At 35.9% G+C, this 18570-nt stretch overlaps 1 protein-coding gene across 2 annotated transcripts in view; it reads left to right on the forward strand.

The window, feature by feature from the left end:
- Pgm2a (phosphoglucomutase 2) overlaps positions 1-17548 on the forward strand; it is a 45712-nt gene extending 28164 nt beyond the window's left edge. For both annotated transcript variants that reach the window (XM_076206617.1, XM_076206616.1), the window contains exons 3-12: positions 1289-1377; positions 5862-6054; positions 7872-8141; positions 9620-9807; positions 9930-10107; positions 10705-10818; positions 11580-11689; positions 13367-13469; positions 13867-14093; positions 14894-17548. In XM_076206617.1, coding sequence (XP_076062732.1) covers positions 1289-1377; positions 5862-6054; positions 7872-8141; positions 9620-9807; positions 9930-10107; positions 10705-10818; positions 11580-11689; positions 13367-13469; positions 13867-14093; positions 14894-14996 — 1575 coding nt within the window. In that variant the 3' untranslated portion in view covers positions 14997-17548. The remainder of the gene's footprint in view (positions 1-1288; positions 1378-5861; positions 6055-7871; positions 8142-9619; positions 9808-9929; positions 10108-10704; positions 10819-11579; positions 11690-13366; positions 13470-13866; positions 14094-14893) is intronic.
- The last annotated feature ends 1022 nt before the right edge of the window (positions 17549-18570 follow it).

Genomic DNA, 18570 nt, shown 5'->3' on the forward strand with positions numbered 1-18570 from the left:
TCTTCTGTCAAGGATTTCCATTCCTTTCATGATTCTATATATATTCAGTAGATCACCTCTTTCTCTTCTTTGCTCTAGTGTTGATAGTTCTAGTTTTGTTAATCTTTGTTCGTATGTTAATTTGGAAAGAGCTGGTGCCAACTTTGTTGTTGCTCTCTGTATTCTTTCTAGTTTCCTTATATTCTTTTTAGTACTTGGTGTCCATAGTGTCACTGCATATTCCAGTTTTGGTCTAATCAGTGTGACTAATATTTTTCTATCATTTCTTCATCCAAGTATTCAAATGCCACTTTCATTGACCTTAGTAGGTTGTATGTTTCACCTACTATTTTGTTTATATGTCTGTCCGGTGTCATGTCATTGCTGATTATCACTCCAAGGTCCCTTTCCAAGTGCACTTTTTTTATTTAATTTTCACCAATTTTGTAAAAAAAAAAAAATTAAATTCTGTTTTTGCTTTTACCAAACTCCATTATGCAACACTTCTTGATATTTAAGTTCACCTTCCACTTTTGATTCCATTTCCAGATTGTGTCCAGGTCTGATTGTAATGAGTCACAGTCCTCATTTGTTGATACTTTCTTTAATATTTTTGCGTCTTCTGTGAAGAAATTCATATAACATTCAACTCCTTCGTCCATTTCGTTTACATATATGGCAAACATGATTGGAGCCAGTACTGACCATTTTGGAACACCACTTATCATTTCTTCCCATTTCAAGTATTTGTCTCTAATTACTACCCTCATTTTTCTCCCAGTCAGGAAGTCTTCCATCCATTTTAATAAATTAACTTCAATACCACCTATTGATTCTAATTTTCTTATTAATTTTTTGCATGGTACTTTGTCAAATGCCTTCCGTAGATATAGATAGGCATGTCATGTGTACTTCTTCCACTACCTTTCCAAATTCCCTCTTCACCATGTCTCAGTCATATATTCTGTACCTTGTTTCTTCATTTTATAATTCCTTCTTTGTATCAGCACTGAAAATGTAATTACAGTCTACAAAAGCGCTCTGCTTTGTTAGTCTACTTTTCCCAGTAGTTACTTATGCATTTGTGAACACATGTTCCTAGTGTTTTTATTGCATATATATGTATATATATATATATATATATGTGTATATATATATATATATATATGTATATATATATATATATATATATATGTATATGTATATATTTGTATATGTATATATATATAATATATATAATATATATATATATATATAAATTTTTGGTTCATTGTAGAAATCCAGCTGACTTGTATCCTACTGTCCACAGGGCCTAGCCAAGTATATGTTGGCAACTAACCCAGAAGCAGCCACCAAGGGTGTTGTTATTGGACATGACAGTCGTCATAACAGCCACAGGTGGGTTGAGGAATTGCAGTTAAAAAAACAAAATAAAAACGTGTGTGTGTGTATATATATATATATATATATATATATATACAGGTAGTCCTCACTTTACGCGCTAGATGCGTTCCAAAAGGCAGCGCGTAATGTGAATTTCGCGTAATGTGAGGAATTAAACTCACTACTTTGCTGTTACAAGTGTTTCCAATACCATAATCCTTCCTGCAGCTGAGCCACGAGCTAAGCATATAACCTCTGACCTGCCTTGTTGTTGTTGATTTACCACCACATATGGGATCACGGGTTAATTGGCCTTTACGCCTTGATAAGTAGCGTCCCTCTGCTGATCTGCACGCTGTTGTTGTTGTTGTAGCGGCAGCTTATTGCGATTCAAGGATGAATAAATTTCTTTCAAGTTTTTTTCTACATTCATTTTTATTTTACTTTTATGAAAATAAAATTACCCTTGGACAATGAAAAAAATCATGGGTCAGGAAACCATCCCGCAAGCTGAGATGTTGCTCTCACACGTTTCCATACTGACAACAACACAACACTCACCGCTCGCTGTGTACTATTGTAGATTCCTAACTAGGCTTCACCCCCTGACGTGTCACTGCGCGCTATATCGGACTCGGTGTGTGTGTGTGATGTTTGTGGTGAGGCAGGGGCGGCAGGGTCATCGGGAGCGTCCATCTCCGATTCGGTGCCTGTCTCCGATTCGCTGGTTAGCTGACTTGGTGTGCGTTGTCGGAAGAAGTTTGTGATCGGCTGTTGTTTTGTCTTTTGTTGTTTTTCTTTTAACATAGCATTATAGCAAGCCATGTTCTCCATCACACGTCGTATGATGGTGCTGCTCCTCTCGACATTAGGATCATTCTCCTCTATGACCCTCATTGCATGCATCAACGAGTCCATACACTCAGACAAGTTGGCAGCTGTGAGGGCTCGCTGTGGTCCTGGTGATGCTGCTGCTGCTTCCTCTTTCTCCTCCATCATTTTCACTCTCTCTTTCTCGATGTCGTAACCCTGGCCAAAAAAAAAAGAAACGTAAGATTTTATACGGTCTAAAAAATTCATTCGCACAATCTTTTGCATAGAAAATGGTAACATGGAATAAGGTTAGTTTTACAACTCTTACCTTGAGGGCTCGAGGATTCTCTGAGTGATACACAAGTGCTGGCTTGAGTTTGTAGTCGCCCTCTGCATTGGCCCCCAACAGCAGCGTTAAGCGGTCCTTAGATGCCTTGAATCCGGGGGCAGAAGCTTCCTCTTTGGAGATGTAGGTGCGGTTGGGTAGTTTCTTCCAATAGAGGCCGGTTTCGTCGATGTTGAACACTTGCTTTGATGAATAATTCCCGTCTTCTATAATTTTCTTGAGCTCTTCTGGGAATTCGGCTGCAGCTCGAGCATCAGCTGAAGAAGCTTCCCCAACCAACTTCAAATTATGAAAACTGTGCCTTTTTTGAAATTTATTAAACCACCCGTTGCTGGCAGAAAAAGGCTTCTTGTCCCCTTCAATGCTGTCATAAATAGACAGCGCCTTCACCTTAATCAGCGCCAAGCTAACCGGCACACGAGTCTTATTTTGATGCTCAATCCAAGTTGCAAGCATCTTCTCCATCCTTTCCATCTCCATAGGGCGAGAATATGATGACTTGTTAGCTTGTAGAGGCGTTCCTGATTTGGCAGCTTCACGAATCTTGGTGGAGTTTTGTTTTATGGTCCTCACCGTAGACTCGCTGAGGCCCATTGCCGCCACAATCACATTGTTTCTCTGCCCTTTATCTAACCTGTCCAGAACTTCCAGCTTTTGCTCCAATGTCAATGTCTTCCTTGCTTTCTTCTGCCTACCATCACAGGCTGGAAATGTCGCTGGGCGCTTGGGAGCCATGGTAAACAAGAACACTGATGATTTGATGAACACAGAGATGCTGACACAACGAAGCGTTGGTAAACAATGAGCTTGGTGGCGAGAGGGATGCGGAGGCTGGAATCAGCTAGCGTCACCTAGCGGCTGCCTTACGGAACTAAATCGCTGTATATGTATATATATATATATATATATATATACAGTATATATATATATATATATATATATACATATATATATGTATATATATATATATATATATACATATATATATATATATATACAGTATATGTATACAGTAGAACCTCTGTTCTTGAATGTTTCACAAGTAAAACAAATTGATTCTTAATCAGAAAATTTTATAATTTTTTTGTTGCAGTAGTCAATCAAAATATTGGTTCTTGACCAACCCAAATGGAAAAAAAATGGAAAATGTGGAGAAATGTAAAGTTTTGTGGGAAAATATAACCCTGATGAAGTTGTATCCAATAGATCAGTAAACTTGTTTTGGTCCTCAACCAAATCTGTTCTGGAAGAATTTTCTAGAACAGATTGTGGTTGAGAACCAAGGTTCTACTCTACATATAAATGAAATCCATCATAGAGACTCTTGATCTTTCGCCACAAAATGAGGTAGTGTGATAATGGGACAGTATATGCACATCATAGATGTAAAGGCATGTCATATATTCTATTCTACAGTTATGAAGAAATGGTCAAAAACTATAAAAGAATTTCTGCAATGGCTTCAGACCAGTAAAGAATTAAAGTATTCCAAGCAGAAAATTAGTGACCATTTACTCAGATGAGGATAGTTAGACTGGGTAACAGGTTTCATAAAGGTTGACAATTTTACCATATTGATGTTAACAACAATATTTGAAGATATCTGTGTCTTGATACATTGCTTCTGACCCAGGGCAGTGAGTGGAATACAGGGATGATCTGTCATCCATGAGGAGCTAAGATGTGGTAGATGGGAGTGGAATGGGTGGGAGTAGGTGCATCCCTTTGACTTGGCAACCTCCCTTATAAGGTGGAAAAAAGCTCTTGGTATATAAATTGAATATTTGATGATATACAAGGTACCCAGGCATATTTCCCTCCCACTTCAGTAGAAAATATTGAGAAAAAATAGTAAATCAGTGTGCTGTGTATGTCCTTTGTATGAAAGTCTATTCAGTATGGTTAACTATAAGATTTTACATCTGATTAATTCTTCCAATTACACAGTCCTCATTATCATTAAGATTTAATTGGTTAAGCTTATGGATAAGTTGCATTATACCCATTTATATTACATTTTTGCAACTCTCCATGCTTGACTACTGTAATTAACTTACTTCTATGGCATAATTTCTTGTTTCTTCATATTTCTGTGTCATTTACTGGTCTTGTTTTCATCCTTCTGAATTTTTTAAATTTTCTTTTCTGCTGCCCTCTTTTCATTGCAACACCAAGGCATGATTTTTGTTTCTGCCCCTTAGATTATTTTCAGGGAGGAAGAGAAGTCCTTAAAGTGAGCAAGTTCAATGTGGAGAAAGAGAAAGAATATTAAGTAAAGCTGAGGGAGGTATGGATGTAAGGAAAGATATAGGAGAACCAGGCGTAGAGGAAGAAAGGCTATGTTAGGAAGTGATGAAGTGATTAAATATGGTTTGTGGATAAGTACAGAAAGGGAGAAGCAGTGAATGGTAGGATGAGGAGGTCAGGGCAATGGTGGCATAGAAGAAGTGAGTGCATGAGTAATGGTTTAAAGAAGAGATGAAGCCATCATTCTTCATTGGAACCCACCCTGCCCACACAAACCACTGCTGTATCTAATGTAAATTTATCGGCTGAAGACCATAGATTCTGCTTTACTACCTCAAAATGAGTGACCATGCAGTTTTGTAGACAATACTGCTGCAGACACTCCATCAGGACAAATAGGTATATGACACTGTCCTCCCAATTGTTAAACATTCAATTTCTAGGTATGAGCCTAGACCATTGCTTTACTTGGATCCCCTGCTTAAAGCATTTAAAAGCATCCTGCCTCTAATACTGTGATCCATGCCATAGAACAGCACATGAGAATGAGAAGCACAATGTCCTGTGCATAAGCCTGTGAACCTTCCCACCCTTCACACCATATGCTACAAAAACACAGCCCATGAAATGAAAAAAAAAAAAATATGTACAATATTCTACCCCCAGCACCTCTCAAGTCATACGAAAATATGTTCACACTCAAATCATGAAACAAGCACTCCCTAGTAGACCCCCAAATCCTATACTCAACCAGATTCCCCCTAGATAATCAAACTGGGAAAGCACTCTGAAGACAAGTGAACTACACTAGTACATCTGTGTTCAGGTCACCATCTTTCAATAGAACAGTACCAACAAAAAATAGGCCTGGCAACAAATGCCAATTGCCCAGATACAGCCACAACATAGAAGACAAAGAACACCTTATCCTACACTATTCTGCACTCTCCTTATGCAAACAATACAAAATCCTTTTCCTGAGTGAATTATATGATGAACCAGTGGCTATAGCTGATTATTTGGGGCCTGTGGGTCTTCTGCAAGAGACTTGTGGGGTAGCGGATTGATTAATTGATTACTTTTGTTCCAATAGGTTTGCTCGCCTAGCTGCATCATGCTTCTTGCATGCTGGCATACCTGTTTATCTTCATGGCAAAATTTGCCCTACACCATTTGTGCCATTCACTGTCATGCAGCTTGGAACAGCTGGTGGTGTCATGGTGACAGCATCCCATAATCCCAAAGAAGACAATGGTTATAAAGTATACTGGGAGAATGGTGCACAGGTAAGGTGATCATTATTTTAATAGGTAAGATCTAGATAAACAAAGTTATTATCTACTGTATGCATTATATGCAAGTCTTACAGCAATTTAGTGCCTTCTCAGTGCTTTATATTTTTATTAATATGATAGGAAATGGAGATGCAGGTGGCTCCCAGACTTATGAGCTAATTGGAGACAAAGAGTCAGATCATTATCTGGTTTCTCATTAAGCAAACTGAAGAAATAAATGGAAAAATAGGGTTAGGGGCCAAGATCTCTTAACTACCTCTCAAAAAACACCAAAACTGATCATTTATGTTAGAAGACAGTGTGAAGACGGGTTTTAAGGTTGTTCCAGAATGGCGGGTTGAACAGAAGGCAAACACAGAAATGGAATGGATTATTGTGATGGCTTCATGCTAACTGTTAGAAAATTAAAATGTATACTAACAATTAGCAAGACAAGAATGAATGATAGAGATAAAAGGGAAATTGATTGATGACTTGGTATAAAGTCATTAAATTTCTCAGAGAACTAGGATGGTGTCTCTTTGTGGAAGAGACCTTGAAGCAAGGATTTTAATGTTGTTTGCCCGTACTGTGAACCCACTTTGTTACCAAATAGCCTTGAACTGCCTCTACTCCTGACTTCACTCCCAAGTAGTGACATTCTGAACCACAGCCAGTGAACATCCCTAAAAACATGATACTTATATTAAAGAAAAAAGGATATTCGTATCTGCAACATATGTTGAATATTTGTCACTGCTAAGTAACATGAGTAATAATCAAGTGCAATACCCAACATGTGCCTACAAAAGCATAGTATAGAATGGTGTTACTGTTTTATCAGTGTCTACCATAAATGACAATGCTTGGTGACTTTGTGACTTACAAAATAAGGAAGATGTTAAACAGGAATTTGGTTTCCTGACCATATCTCAATATCCCAAATAGGAAACCATGTTCTCTATAAATGTTGTTAAGTCAATTTTGAAATACTGGATGATAATACTGACTCTAAACTGACATAAATTACATAAAACCATGATGCTTTTCCAATTGGGTAGCTAGTGGCAGACACCTGTGGCAAGATGCTTGAATCAATTATTGTTAGTTGGGATTTTACATGCTCATAAACAGGACCTGCGTATAGATATTTGACTATAAGTTTGAACTAGCAGTCAAAGGTTGGTATTTTCATGATAGATGTACAAGGTTTACTAGTACAGCTAATGATACTTTCTTTTTCAAGTCAGATGATAAGCATGAATATCTTCTTCTATTAAAAAGAAAAATCCCAGATATATATATATATATATATATATATATATATATATTATATATATATATATATATATATATATATATTATGAAGATTTAATGTAGTAGCACATTTGTAAAATAAGACTTATTGACCCACTATTGGAGAATGAGATAAGATGGACAGAAGTTCTGTATATTTCGACCACTGTCTGTGGTACTCTTCAGCAGAAGAGAACCACAGACAGTGGTCAAAATATACAGAATTTCTGTCCATCTTATCTCATTCTCTGACAGTGAGTCAATAAGTCTTATATATATATATACTGTGTATATATATATATATATATATATATATATATATATATATATATATATATATATATATATATATATATATAATTATTAAAGGTTTAATCCTTCTGAATTTACATGCACATATATTTTCATCCCCTTAGAATATTCTTAATTTTTTTTTTTATTGATTTATAAAGTATTGTAGAAAGTCATATTTTTCAAGATTTTCATTGGTATTTATTTTTGTTATTCTGAAAGAAGATTTTTTTATCTTCTAGATAATTGAACCTCATGACAAAAGAATCCAACAGTCCATAGAAGATAACCTTGAGCCATGGGATGGTGTCTGGGACATAAATAAAGCTGTCAGTGATCCTAGATTAAGTGATCCCTTGGCTGAAATGTCAGAGAAATACTTCACAAAGTTGTCAGACTCAATGCTGGACAAAGACGCAAATGCATCTTCTCCACTCGACTTCACTGTGACAGCAATGCATGGCGTCTCCCATGCATACATGGTGGAGGCCTTCAAAAGCTGTGGTTTCAAGGTAAGATTTATACTTTCCTTGTGCATGTACCTAGTTGTATTATACGGGAAGGGAGCTATGCTCATGGTGACCTGTCTTTGTATCTTTCAGCATCAAGTTTGTTCTTAAATTCTTGAATAGTGTTTGAACACACTGTTGCCTTATCTAATTCATTCCAGGTATCCACCACTCTATGTGGGAAGCTAATCTTTTTCTGATCTCTTCTATAATTATCCTTTTTGAGTTTCTTTTCATGTCCTCTTGTTTTTCTGTTGTCCCACTTTAATAAATCATCTCTATCTAGGATTTCCATTCCTTTCATGATTCTGTAAATAGTCAGTAGATCTCCTCTTTCTCTTCTTTGTTCTGTACCTAATTGTGCTCATGTGGTCCCATATCTGTCTCCAGTTATCAGTCTTTGCTATTAATTTGAGGACTAACTACAAGTATCTGCAAGTGGTGGTGCTACAAGGTGGACATCATAGAAAATCATCTCCCCATTGCCCATCTTTAAAACCTGTCAACATACTCACCATCATTTGGAAATGCAGCCTAGAGGCATCGACACTCAATCTCTAGACTAGGCTCATGATTTCTTCTTATCAATTTCAACTATTTCCTTCAGTTTTTCACATAAAAAGAACTGACAAGTGGTGACTGCTCTTCTCCTACTACTACTATAAGTTGGTGACGTGGAAACAGCCCTATACTAAAACAACATAGACAATAGTCCATTTCTTTCCAAAGGGATCTATGATAGGGCCTGAGGACTGATGCCATAATCTGTGGGAATGTGGGTTTTCAGTTAATTAAAGGCAACAATAATTATTATTATTATAGGCAGAAGTATAGGGATGAGTAGAGAATGACTGTGTATGCATCTGCGATATCTTACATAAACAAAACACATTGTGTTACATAATATAAATACATAATAGCATAATATAAATAATACAATAAATAACAAAACAACAAAATACAATTCTCCTCCACACCAGCACATGCAAGAATAGGAGGGGGTTGGGGATAAGGGTGAAGTAGGGAGTGGTTATGTATTTACTTAGTTGTATTTACTTAGTTGTTAGTTGTATCTTACAGGAAGGGGAGCTATGCTTGCGGTATCCCATCTTTGTATCTCTCAGTGTCTAGTTTGTTCTTAAATTTGTGTATAGTTTTCGCACACACTATTGTTTCATCCGCTTTGTTCCAGAGATATACAACACTCTATGGTTTTTTTTTTTTTTTTTTTTTTTTTTTTTTTTACTAATGTTTTGTCAGGACTTCCTCAGAGTATAGGAAGTCCTTTAAGGATGAAACGTTAGTAATAAAACTTCTACAGTTTTTTAGCGTTTACCTCATCACCCTTCCCACTGATATATATATATATATATATATATATATATATATATATATATATATATATATAGATATATATATAGATATAGATATATAGATATATATAGATATATATATATATATTTTTTTTTTTTTCTTTTTAGCCCCTCATTCCTGTTAAAGAACAAATGGAACCAGACCCAGAGTTTCCAACAGTTCGTTTTCCAAATCCAGAGGAAGGCAAAAGTGCACTTGATTTGTCTATGAAGACAGCTAACGAGAATAATTCTACTGTTATCCTTGCAAATGACCCAGATGCAGATAGGCTTGCTGTAGCTGAAAAATTACCAAGGTGTGGTTTAACATAGAACTCTTAAGAACTTTAATGAAAATATGATCAAGTAGATGAATGATGCTTAGAACCTCAGTAATGCCTTTTATAATTGAAGCATAATTCTTCTTTCCTATTATTAGTGGGGAGTGGAAAGTCTTTACAGGTAATGAGGAAGGAGCACTTTTAGGCTGGTGGTGTTGGTACCGTTCTCGTCAATTGACACCAGACATTCCTGCAGGAGATTGTTATATGATTGCATCAACAGTCTCATCCAAAATTCTGCGAGCTATTGCTGAGAAGGAAGGATTTCACTTTGTTGTAAGTAGATAATATAATTGTTATGATTGAGCCCTGGCTCTATACGTAGTGCTAGATAATTTTCAAGGTTCCCATTCCTTGTCATTGTCTGTAGTCGATAGTTTACCATTCATCCGTAAGGAGCTAGGATAAGAGGGAAACAATGGGTGGTGAATGGAAATGGAATGGGTGCATGCCTTGACTGTCCACTTTCCATATAAGGGGGAAGAAGCCTTTGGTATATAGATAGATGGATGTTGATTGAATCATTTGTCATAGTTCCAATAATCACCTCATAAAATAAGCATACTAAAATAAGTTAGATCTGCAAAGAAAAGGAGGGTAGTGTATTTGATTCAAATGGACCACACCAGCGACAGTGCTATGTTGTCAAGAATGTAGTAAGCCCTTAGGTTTAGGGGAGTGTGTAGAGAAAGAAGCCACCATCTAAAGAGTAAAATAAAGTGGATGAAAAGAAAAAAATATTTATAAAGACCTTCATATATTTGCAAAAATATAAGTCTGCATATGACTGTATTTTATAATTCAATTACTTTGTGGATGTGTTTAATTATTTGTGTAACTTTATTAGCTGATACTGTTTCATTTTATTTTCAGGAAACTCTGACTGGATTCAAATGGATGGGTAATGTAGGATATGATTTGATTCAGGAAGGGAAAACTGTTCTCTTTGCTTTTGAAGAAGCCATAGGTTTCATGAATGGATCAGAAGTAAGTTGTGCTAGTGCACTGATTACAATTGAGGGGCTTATATTATTAGCCTATTTGACAGTATGCTATGTTGTAACAAAAGTCTGATTGTAATATATAAGTTTGTTGAAGGATGAGAGAGTACAGCTGAGCTTAAATCTAGAAAAAGTATTTCTTCTTCAAATGTTCCATCTGGCAAACTCATGGATATCCACAGTCCATAATGACAGAGAAACCATGGATTCTATATATAAACATTCAATGGAACCTGTCTAATCCTCTACATTCTTTTTTCCTCTTAATATAATTTCTTCTATACATGCCTTGCACACTCTTTCTACTAGTCTCTCCTCACCTATTCTCTTCACATGTCAATACTATCCTCCATTTCCATGTTTGACACATGCTCACTTTATTACCACATACAACTCACAGTACATCTTCACTTGTGTCTTCTTCTATAGGACTGAGTCCAATGTCTACTACTTGCTGCCATGTGTTGTGATCTTTAATGCAAGTGTTTATTAATGATAATCGTCCTTAGCAAAGCATCTGTACAAATTCCAGACTTGTTGGCACCATTCCTATGATACACATTCTAAATCAATCTCATTGTAATTGTCGTGATTTGATGATGTCACCAGGTATACTGGTCAAAACATATGACAAAAATTTATAGTTTTGTTGGACTTAAACTTGGCTGTGCTTACGCTTTTCAACATGCTTCTGAAGCTAACCAATTTTGCAGACACTAAAGTTTTTCCATGTTTTTCACTTGTCAGGTTCTTGACAAGGATGGAGTATCAGCAGCCATGAGATTAGCAGAATTAGCAACTCATCTTCATAAGGAAGGCCATACACTTCACTCCAAACTTCAAGAAATTTACAGAATGTAATTGAACATGTAGTTTTTTACAAACCTATTGAGAAAGATGATTAATGTTCCTAATAAGTGTTTGAACTCCTTATATTATGAATGCAAATTTTATTTCAACAAATAGTTAATGAATCTGTACATACACATATACATACCAAAGGCTCTTTCCACATTATAGGAGGGGTGGCCAAGTCAAAGCATGCATCTGCTTCATGCACATTAAAACTCATTTTAAACCCATTCCATCATAAGATCTCATAGCTAAAGGATCATCCCTGTTCCCCACCATACTGATTAGGTTAAAGGCAATGCAGCAAGGCATAGTGCTTTCACAGCAGGGTCCAACAACCAGAACTGACTTATTTCCACTACTTCATTATATGGTGATCCACCTCCTCATTCACTAAGACAAGAAGAACATCCCTTTAGCTATGTCAGTCGTATCTTTTCAGTCTCCAACATGCACTCCTAACCCTGGAACTCTTTTTTCCCAGCTTCACTTACATTTCTCATGCATCCAAGGCTCCCTTTATTTCATCCATCAAACTCATTCTTAGTTTTCTTCTCAAGTTAATTTCTTCCTCCTTGGCTATCCATGCTCTTTTTGCAAGTCTTTCCTCACTCAATCTTTCCATGTGCCCAAACCACCCTCACTCTCTACAGTTCCTCCACTATGTCTATCCTTGCAATACCTATCATATTTTTTAAACACTTCATTGCCAATGCATTCAGGCTCTTTCTTTCTGCTTCCCTTGAGTTCCAAGTCTTTGCTATGTATAGTGCTATGGGTACAATCACTCTCCCATAAAGAGTGTAATGAGGAATAGACATTTGGGAATGGATGCTAAGAGGAGACTGTATGAGGGAGTGATTGTGCCAACAGCACTGTATGGGGCAGAAACATGGAACATAAGAGAGGAAGAGAGAAGGAGTTTGAATGTGTTTGAGATGAGGTGTCTGAGAAGTATGATGGGGGTTACTAGGCTAGATAGAGTGAGAAATGAGGAGGTGAGGAGAAGAACAGGGGTGGAAAGGGAGCTGGGAGATAGGGTTGATGAAAGAGTATTACGATGGTTTGGACACATGGAAAGAATGAGTGAAGAAAGACTAGTAAAAGAGGTATGGAAGGCAGATGTGGAGGGAGTGAACATGAAGGGAGGTCCTAGGATGAGGTGGATGGATGGGGTGAAGGGGGCTTTGGAGAAGAGGGGAATGTCTGTTGAGGAAGGATAGGAGAGGACAGAAGACAGGGGTGAGTGGAGAATGATTGTATATGGATGATGTTGTGATGCATGAGGTGGAATGGGTGAGGGGATGGGGGGTGAGGTAGTATGTGTGAGCAAAATTTGACGCAGCCCGAAGGGATTTCTCCCCGTCTTCTCCTTTTATGCATGGGGGGACGGAGAGGGGGGTCGCCGATTTAATGAAGCGGCCTTGCTGTGGATGTGCTGTGTTTTGCGACACTGCTTCTGACCCAGGGCAGTGGACAAAGTGCAGGGATGACCCGTCATCCAGGAGGTGCTAAGATAAGAGGGAGGGTGGAGGGGTGTGGAGTACATTCAGGGATTGAATGGGTGGGAATGATTTTATGCCTTTTCCTTTTTGGCTACCTCCCTTGTATATGTATGTATGTACTTCTGTTCCCAACCCACACATATGCCCTACTTCTTATATTACTCTACTCTTTTTCAGTTATGGTTATCATTGCAGTAACAACTCTTATTATATCTGTCATGACCAAGCTGTTATTCAACAGATGTTTGAAAGGATGAGGAATTTTGGTGGCTCTAATAAGGTAAAGAGATTTGTAAGCTATACATATTTTTTATTTTCAAAAGCTTTGTTTATATGTTACCTACAGGAAAATAGGTTTAAACATTTCTATTGCATGTATAGTCTTTGGAGATGATGTGGTCATTTGTAAATGAAAAATGAACTTGAATTAGAAGCTGGAAACCAGCAATGAAAGTTGTGGAAACAAGTTATATTAGGAATGAAAATAGTGTTCTTCATATTACTTTATAAATGTGGTAACCTGTAATTGATACAAAGTATATACTCCTAGGATATATGAGAATATCATAGTACTAGTACAATTGTATCTGTAGTAACTCTAAACTGCTCATCACCATACATTTTTAATTTCTAGTTTACCAGTACATACTGCTGACTTTTTCTCTTCAAATTTTCAGTATCCAAAGGCTGTATGTGACGGAAAGTTTGAAATTGTGAGTGTACGTGATCTGACTACTGGTTATGATTCATCACAGCCCAACAATAAAGCTATTCTTCCAGTGTCTTCTTCTAGTCAGATGATCACATTTTCCTTCAACAATGGTTGCATTTTAACTTTGCGCACTAGTGGAACTGAGCCCAAGATCAAGTACTACTCTGAAATATGTGCCAAGCCTGGACAAGAGTACGTTTTAAAGGCATTTTTTTGTTTATTAATCTTAAGGTGTAAGTCTCCTATTTGTTCTTCCAGTCTTTCCTCACAATTCTCTATTTGTGAGTATTTGAAGTATAGAAGCACTAGAGTATTGAGTGCATGGTGACATGCAGTGAGTACATTAACAAATGTAAGTACACTATCCAGACAGTGCACAAATGAACACATTGTAAAGGTTCTACAAAATGTAAAGATATAGGAAAGTTAAAGATCAAGAAAGGAATATAGCAAGGTAACAGTTTTACTTAAGCTATTTACAAAGATTAATAAGGATTATTTTAATCTCCATATATTATGGATGACAATGCTCAATCAAAATATTAGCTCAGACTAGCAGTCACATCAAGTTTTTATGCTACAAATGTGCTTTCAATTAATTTTTATACTAAGGTGTTGGATTTTCTCTCATTATGTGTCTTTAAGTGTGAATGAAAGGGGAGGGGAGGGCAATGGGAATTTGCAAGTGACCTCTTGGTACTCTTGATTCTCCCATCATTTCATATCAAACTTGTTATAATGAATTTTTTTGTTAAGGCTGATGATCCCTCTGGGAACTGTTTCATCAATGTATTTGTATCTTTAAATGCATGAAATGAAGAAAAGACAAAAAAGAATATTTGATGGCCTATAAATCAGAAAATTGTTTAGTGATCCATATTTTGTGTCAGTTTCTTCTCTTGAATTTTTTTTGGAAACAATCATGCCAGAAAAATTGTGTTAACCAACAATTTTTTAGAGCTGCATCTTACAAATCTTTATCATTTATACAGAGACTGGGCAAAGTTGAAGTCCGAGTTGGCTGAAGTAGTAGCAGGTGTTGTGGAGGAATTGATGCAGCCTGAGAAAAACAAACTCATTCCTCGAGCAGACTAAAGAAGATGTGATAGAGAAGTGGCTTCTGTATCCAGGTTTATTGTACTACTATATATATATTTTTTTCTACTTTTGTTTTATACTCATTAATTTCAAGTCTGTATATGTTACCTCATATCATCTTACTTATGTATTACCCACTGTTATTCTGTCATAATTCCACCAGTGTCACAAGGTGTACTGTACACCTACATCTATAACTTATTTCATCCCATTCAAAACCGTGATTTATTCTAAGGGAAACTCACAACTGAAATCAAATTTTCTGAAGCCTTTATTGTTTTATTCAGATCTTATCCAAAGCCATAAACAACCAAATGTACTTAGTAAGTAACCATTATCTGTCTTTTTCAGCAGTATGTATCATTACTCGCTCCATAAATGGATTCATAAGATAAAAGTATAAGATTGAATGGAAATATTGCATTTAAAAAACGTTAATGGACCAATGGGGAACAGATAGTTGAATTTTTTGTTCACAATTGTTGTTCAACTTGTGGGTAGAAGTGAGATTTCACTCTTGGGAGGAAGTAAGGAAACTGGTGACAAGGGAAATTTACCTTTTATTAACATGATTAGAGGGATAAAAAGGTCTCATATGTGCTGAGTGTGAAGTGTGAAATGAAAATGAAATTGGTAGAAATTGAAATTGAGGTTGAAATTAGAAAAATGGGTGGGATTAAGAGATGATAAAAAGTGGTGGCAACCAGTGGAGGAAACAGAAATCAACCTGGAAATTGATTATGAGAATGTTGTAAGTGAAGTTGAAATTTTTTACCAGCAACCAAAGGCAAGGATGCCAAAGATGAACAGTTTGTTGAAAACATTTGTGGATGACAAAATGAAAGCGAGGAAAACCATGACTATGCTAAATGACAAAAATTCAGCCCAAGGAGTATTGATAAATGAAATGACTAGGAAAGTCAGGTGGGGTAAACAGACAGAATGAAAACCAGAAACATAGAGTTGACAACTTAAAAGGTGAATGTGGTAAATTTCAAGTTGTAAAGAATAAGTTAGAGAAGAAACTGGGAAAAATGAAAATGAAGAAAAAAGGAATTTTTTAAGAACAAAGAAGGTAGAAAAGAGTACAAGGAGAGAAAAATATTAAGTTAAAAGAGGTTATGGGACAACAAAGGCAAAATATTACAAAAAAAAGTAATAAAGGCAATAAAGAGCAAAGAGCTACTGGTAAGAAAAGTGGTATCTAAATTGTGTCATAGTTGTAGGCTGGAACAAAGAACACATTGCAAGACCAAGAGAAGAACATAAGAATACAAAAATCATAGGAAATCATACAAATTATTATAGATAATATTGTTAACATACATGATGAAGTCGGAAAAATATCTAAGGTTAAGAATCTGCAAATGGAATCATGACCAATGAAAATAAAATTAAAATCACAAAGCACAGTGAATGGGGTAATAAGATATGTAAACTAGCAAATAAAGACAAGTTTAAGCATGTTTGGGGAAGAAATTTTGCAATAGAGGAAGAAAAAGATAACTGAAAGCTGAGCTGGCCAGTGAAACCAGGAAAAAAAGAAGAAAAAATAGATAAAAAGGAAATGGAAAGGGAGGAGACAGTTGTACTGGAGAGTAATAAATCAGGAAGGTCAAGAGAAGAAATTAAATAAAATTTTGGATGTGGCACACATTATAGATGGAATGATGGCAACCATCCACAATTATTTAAAAGACGGAGCTCTAGATATAATTTTTTTTTTTTTTTTTTTTTTTTTTTTTTTTTTATCAAGCTTGATAAAATATTGATGTTCAAATAGGCACAGGAAACTAATATGTACCAAAGTGACAGGAAAGTAAAAATGGGAAAAGTGATGATGGCAGAAACATAAAGGAACAAGGTAGTATTGGGAAAATAAGATGTAATAAATATGAAAATAATAATAGAGATAAGAGAGACTTTGTAGTGGCCCTTGTAAAGGGGAAAAAGCCTTTGGTATATGTAAATATGTATAAAAAAATTATGCCAAACACACCCATACAGCCACAGAAAAATATTGAAAAACTTACAACACTAATGGGAGACTTTATTCATAGAGAGGTGAATCAGGAGTGGAAAAGAAATGGAAATGATGAATCATGAGGTAATACATTATTGAATATACCATTGAAAAACAAGATGACTCAATGGATATGAGAACCAATAAGATGTAGATGTGAAGATACACCAACAACTCTGAACTTTATCTTAATAAAAGAACCAATGTTATTGAATCTCTTAAATATCAGCATCCGATAGGTCATGCATTTCTCAAATTCAGTATGGAAGTAGGGAATACAGAATTAAGAGGTAAGTCATACAGACAGGTTAGAAACAACTTTGCTAATTACATGCCTGAAAAAATCTCTGAAGAAACAGATTGAAAAGAATTTTGATTTTAGAGGAATAAGTGAAATGCAAATGGAATGGTAAGTCTTCCTGAAATTCTTCAATTTGAGTATTGAAAAATATATGTCAGAAATGAGTGGGGATGGCTTGACGAAAGGTACAAGACAGCAAAAAAGAAAAAAAAAGAAAAAAAGAGAGAGAGGGAGAAATAAGGCATGAGGAAGGTGAAGAAAGAGAAGAACAAAAAAGACAAGAGGGATACAAGAAAACCAGAAACAAATGCTCTAGAATTAGAAGAGATGAATAAAGGAACTTCAAAAGAGGAAAAGAGGTATAATTGACAGATATAAAAATAAATCTAAGCTTTTCTATAAACTTGTAAACAGAATCTCCAAGCTAAGAATAAGTTGATTAGTATATACTGGGGTTAAAAGCAATGAACAAAAGCTTAAAGTCAGTATTCACAAAGGAATATGACTTTGAGGAGAAAAGAATAATGAGAAATTTTATCACATATAAGTGGAAGTGGAAGAAGTAAATTAGTTAATTGAAAGGTAAAGACAGTATCTGTTCATCATAATTCAATAGTAGGACACCACTTCTCACAACACCAGGTATATTACTAGAGCATTGCCCCTCAGTTCCTGAAGTCCATGGTTCAGTGTTAGGTCATGACAAGAGTAATGCTCTCAATTTATGCTGCAAGTGGGTTCTGTCAATGTGAGGACATTGGTTTGGGTAGGATCGGAGTGGAACAGCCAAATTATGGAGGAGCACTCATTGTATGTCATTATGATTGTTTATTGATGGTACAAGTACTACAAGTGTTATTATCGATATAAATAGAAACTGTCATACAGCCTAACTTTTCCTCTTGTCACAGAATGATAGGTGAAATAACTAATTTCCTCTTGCTGAATATTCTTTTCTGTATACTGTATTCCAGTTTTTCTGTACTCTTTATCTCCCTACAACATTTTGTGTACTCTTAAAATGTCACTTGTTAGTTCTTTCACCTGTTTTTAACTTGTAGTATTTAATGGAAGGGGAGAAAAGATTTGCAAATAGAAAATAAAGGCAGGCTATACCATCCCTCAATTTAATGAACAAAAAAGGTGGAATATTGGTTCACTATGATAAACTCAACATATTACTATAATTTAATTTGTAGTTATGATTATTCTAACTTATCAGTGATTGTGAAGATGGGTTCTTGATA

This window comes from Oratosquilla oratoria, chromosome 23 (assembly GCF_046742065.1).
Source record: "Oratosquilla oratoria isolate Oo_2021 chromosome 23, ASM4674206v1, whole genome shotgun sequence".
Taxonomy (NCBI): Eukaryota; Metazoa; Arthropoda; class Malacostraca; order Stomatopoda; family Squillidae; genus Oratosquilla; species Oratosquilla oratoria.